The following is a 5,157-nucleotide window of genomic DNA, read 5'->3' on the forward strand; positions in this document are numbered from 1 at the left end:
CGTGGCGCATTAAGGCGCGCGCTTTCATTCCCGACCCTGATTTTTCTTACCGCGGCCTTTATGGCCACACTGGTGTGCTTAAGGTATTTATTTTCTTATTTTCACTCGAAGAACCATCCGACCGATCGGCGATGTTGAATTCTCACCTCAGGCCTGCAAGCATTACGACTCTTAATTCTCCCATAGCCTTAGAAATTATCGAGACCATTTTGCGGCATAAGTCCAATGGAGGAAAGATATTCGAGAATTACGAGATTCCACAATAAACTTACTTTTTTTTTTTTTTTTTTTTTTTTTTTTTTTTACCCCCCTTTTCTTACTTCGATTACTCCACGCGAATTTTTAATACTTTGAATAAGAATGTGAACCTCGGAAATTGCTTGTACCGGAACTCGCATTATATACAATACCAATTTTATTTCTTTTTTATCAGATACTTTTTTGTTTTCGTTTTCGTTTTTGTAAACTTACTTTGCAAGGTGTCTTGGTTACGTACTCGAGGTGAAAATCAATTGAAAAATCAGAGATTATGGCGTTATCGATAATACAAGCATGAACAAGCTTATAAAACGACAAATAATTAATAATTAATAATTAATAATTAATATTTAATATTTAATAATAATAATAATAATAATAATAATAATAATAATAATAATGAAACAGAAACAATAAAACTACTTTTACACTATTACTATTATTATTATTATTAATAGAAGGTTAGAATTTAACTCGGCAATTAGATATCGGAAACCGATATTCCACGGTACAAAATAACAATTATAAAAATAATATATTAAAAAGCATCTATATTTGCAAAATTTAATCTATTCGTCTTCATTCTGTTGAATCATAAATATAATCAAGGCAATCGAAAATATATTTTACTGGACGGAGAAATATTTTATGGAGCTGCCATTAGGAAATAAGCGAAGACAGAAGAAAAAAAAATGTAGAATCTTCAGATTATGAGCTACAATGTTGAATAAATTATCTTTTTGGCTTCTAAAAGTCCACTTATCTCTCATCTGACGTAATGAAGCAACTTGTATTCAGCGAGAAAATTTAGTAATTCCTAAGATATAGAATCATACCCGCTTGCGCAATATTTGATAATTAATATATTTAAGAATGTAATTCCGAAGCTAAATGGCTAATGACCTTTGAGTATTTGAAGAGGAATGTTTAGGTGGTGAATGCGCCAACGTATATAGTTGGAAAGTAGCTCTACCAATCTGTCTAAATTATAATAATTATCCAAAAGAGTTTAATATTGATAGGTCCACGTGAAGGTCCACGAACTGGTTAACGGAACGGCGTAAAAGCAAGAGGAGCCGTGACAGAGGGGGCGGAGACGAGTGTGTCTGTCTGGCTCTGTGTGCTTGTGTGAGGGAGATAGGAGAGAAGAAACCCGCTTAAAATATTCAGCAGCGCCGGGTAAGAGGGGCCCCCGAGCTCTCTGGCGCGTAATATCCGTTCGGCCGGCTTTGCGACACGACGAGCTCAAGGTCATTAACTTCCGTGAGTGGCATTGCTCGCCCGGGCTTACCGTTTGCGCAAGATTGTTGGCGGTATCCTGGGCTACGGCCGCGGCAGCTGCCGACGAGGGCGTGAGTGGCCGCCTGGTGGGTGGTGGGGCTGCTGCCTGAGGCGGAGCCTGGGGCAAGAGCCCGGCTGGATAGACCCAGGGCCCGTAGTACGGGGGCACGACGGGCGGCGCTCCGGTTATCAGGCTGACGTAGGGCTCCTGGCCTCCGATTACCGTGTACGGCGTCGCCGGGAAGTTCTGCTGCTGTTGAGCCGCCTGTTGCTGTTGTTGCTGAGCTTGCGAGGCCGCGAGGTACTGCTGCTGCTGCTGCTGCTGTTGTTGCTGCTGCTGGAGTAGCTGGAGCTGTTGGGGTGTCGCACCCTGGGCCTGGCTCCGGAACAGTTGCTGCAATTACAAAGGAGATGGCTTTGAGTTAGCTTTCGACTGTATCCCATTTTACTCGCTTTCTATTTTTTTTTATCTCGTCGTATTGGTCTTGGTCTTGGTCTTGGTCTTGGTCTTGGTCGTCGTCGTCGATGTTCTTATCGTCCACGTCGCCCTCGTCGTAATCGTCAACGTCGTTCCCGAGATATTTTTTTTGTATTTTTTGTTTTGTTTTGTTTTTGTTTTGTTTTTTTTGTTTTTAAGAACGTCGGGGGAGTAACGAAGGGGAGACTTACGACATAACGGAAACGAAGAGAGGCGTATTGAAGATGGGAATCGTCGACCGTCGGGATCGCGCGAAATGAGACATCGTCTAATTGCCCGTCGAGCGGCTTTCTCCTTTTTTTTCTGGCCAACTCTTTCTTCGCGGAGACGCGACAATATTCCCGACGATTGTCACAATTACCGCGCAGTTCGCGGAACAGTGACTATGTGGAGCACGCGATATTTCCTCTACGGCGTCGATTCGAGGATTAGCGATGGGTACTACTACGTGAGACCATCAATAGGAGCATGAGTTAGGCGAGGAAGGTTCGCAACGTCTTTTCCTGGCCATGGGAGGATATTTAAAAAGGAAAAAAAATCAGTTATCGGAAAACTCATCGAAGTGGTTCGTGGGAGCCTCTCGGAATATATTCCCAAGACTAGATTTTAACTTTCAATGTGAATCACTATAGTATGACTAATACCCAAAGGAGCAGCAGTTTGGGTAGATCATCCATTAGGTCAAGCGGCCGATTAAATATATATTTCATACAGGTTGATAAAGTCCGCATTAAGCTGCCGGACATTAATTAATGATTCTTAATTGACAATATGAGGCTCACAATTCTAAAATAGATGGCTTTTTAGAATTTATAAGTATATCGATGCTCGACGAGAGTCAGGGTTACGCCGTGACATAATCTCAATGTAAGCTTAAGATCCATGGGCTTGTGAAGGGATTCGAGGTTCCCTTGCTTCTGTCTGTCTGTCTGTCTCTCTCTCCCTCTCTCTCTCTCTCTCTCTCTCTCTCTCTCTCTCCCTCTCTCTCTCTTTTTCACTACCTACCTACATACCTACCTATCTACCTACCTACCTATCCTTCTATCTATCTATCTATCTATCTATCTTTCTCTCCTTCTCATTCTTTCGTGCTCGCTCGTTCGGTCTACCAAGAAAGAGGGAATGCGATCGAGCAATGGCCGAGAGTTTAAAGTCGAGGTTAAGCGTCCCGTGCACGGCTACGGCTCAGGTCAATGAACCTCAGGCGGACGTTCACCGGCAAGCGCTCACGGTGTACACAAGCGTTTCTTCGTTTGCGCTTGCCCAGGAGTAATGACGACTACGACTACGACTACGACTACGACGGCGACGACGGCGACGACGACGACGACGACGACGACGACGACGACGACGATGACGTGAGCAAAGTCAACCTAAATCTATCTATTAGCATCTCATCATATGTCCTTGTCATTTGTCAATAGGCATAAGTCGCTTGTCGTGGGTCAACTCGCATTATCTTGTCTCAAGTGCGTTCTTATTTTTTTTTCTTTTCTCTTTTTTTTTCTAGCGGCAATGGAATAATATTCTCGTCTAACGCATAAATATCGTGAATACGTGCAACGCAGGCTACGGTTTCGGATTATGCCGATAAAAACTAACTTTCCATGGACGAGGGAAGTACAATTCGTTTAATTCTCTCATTAATTTGGAAGCACGAAGAATGAAGAAGAACGGGGTGAAGTGAAAGCATTGATTAGAAAGCGAGTAATTTTGTCGCTTGCCACGTGAGCAGAATTAACATTCGAAATTTGTTCGTTATGCAAGAAGGAAAAAAGTCTTTAGCGCCAAGGATAAAAGCGGATTGTCCGCTTGACTCGTCGGTAGATTGGCTAGCGAGTAAGAGAGAGGGAGGGAGGGAGGGAAAACGAGAGAGAGAGAGAGAGAGAGAGAGAGAGATTGAGTGAGCGAGCGTGAGATGCGGGGGGGGGGGCGAAGAAAGACAAATGAAAAGGACCAAGACGACTGATCTTCAATCCGATTCGAGTTTTCGAAAAATTGTGTAACGTTTCTATTGCGTTTTTCACTTCCAGGGCCTCTCCACGTAATATTTCCTAATAAATGTGAAAACTGAATTTCCCACGAATAAGCTCAACTAGTTTTCTAACTCGCTATATTCAATCTGATAAAAGTGTATCGATAATAAAAGAAACTGTTAGAATTCATTCTCTAAGGAAATTTTATACGGAAAACTTATACGTTTTATTGAATTAGAGCCGTGGGCTTTCATTCATTAGATAATTATTTTTTCGATTTATCGTGCCTTTGCATGAAAAGCACAATTCTTTGTATCAAACAAACCAATATATAAATGACAAAGCAATGTAATTCTTATTTTGTCGTAATTGAATAATGGAAGAATCGCGTTACGCTAAAAGAAAATCAATTGCTGTATTCCTAAGCAAAAGAGAGTATCAATCAATGAGACAATAGACTGTGCTTAAAATTCAACTAAATTATGATTCGAAGAACTTAATATAATAACTTAATAACTTAAGATCCACCGGCAAGAATAGCCTATCGATTATTTTTTATGATTGTATTTTGTTTACATGCTGTTGCTATAATTTGTGAGTTAAGCTTAGGTGGTAAGGCCCTATTATTATACAAAATACATAGAAATAATTGAATGGATTTTCATGCACGTACACTTGCAAACACTATCGATTCGAATACTTTCGAAGAAAGGAAAATCTTCAATTCTTAATTTACTATTTTCTCTCAATAATTTGTCAACGATTAGCAATTACCATGAACTCGTATTAAAATTCAGCTTATATTATCGAGGTCGAAAGAATTTGATTAAAATCAATAATCAAGTTGCATTCCATAATCAAAATTTCTTTTAAAACTACGAACTACTGTTCGATAGTTAAAAAAATACTTTGCCCCTGGGAAATCAGTACGAAGAAATTCAAGTCGGCTACATTTAGCATATTTTTTAAAGTGCGTTCGTCATTTTGCGACTACCACGCTCCTGGGACGCATGGTAACAGGTAAAAGACATTGGGAGTACAAAAAGTTGGACGAGCCTGTACGTGGAAAAAAGTGCAAATTGAACTAACGTATGGAAGGGAGCTTGTGAGTACGAAGTAAAGGCGAAAGAGGATCTGCTGGACGAGGAAGGGGGGGGGGGGCGG

The 5,157-nt window shown here is 41.0% G+C and overlaps 1 protein-coding gene across 3 annotated transcripts in view; it reads right to left on the bottom strand.

Annotated features, from left to right (window-relative positions):
• Positions 1 to 5,157, bottom strand: part of pum (pumilio) — a 37,847-nt gene that overhangs the window by 7,730 nt on the left and 24,960 nt on the right. For all 3 annotated transcript variants that reach the window (XM_011500389.1, XM_011500388.1, XM_011500387.1), the window contains exon 2: positions 1,550 to 1,933. In XM_011500389.1, coding sequence (XP_011498691.1) covers positions 1,550 to 1,933 — 384 coding nt within the window. The remainder of the gene's footprint in view (positions 1 to 1,549; positions 1,934 to 5,157) is intronic.

This window comes from Ceratosolen solmsi, unplaced genomic scaffold, assembly GCF_000503995.2.
Source record: "Ceratosolen solmsi marchali unplaced genomic scaffold, CerSol_1.0 scaffold56, whole genome shotgun sequence".
Taxonomy (NCBI): Eukaryota; Metazoa; Arthropoda; class Insecta; order Hymenoptera; family Agaonidae; genus Ceratosolen; species Ceratosolen solmsi.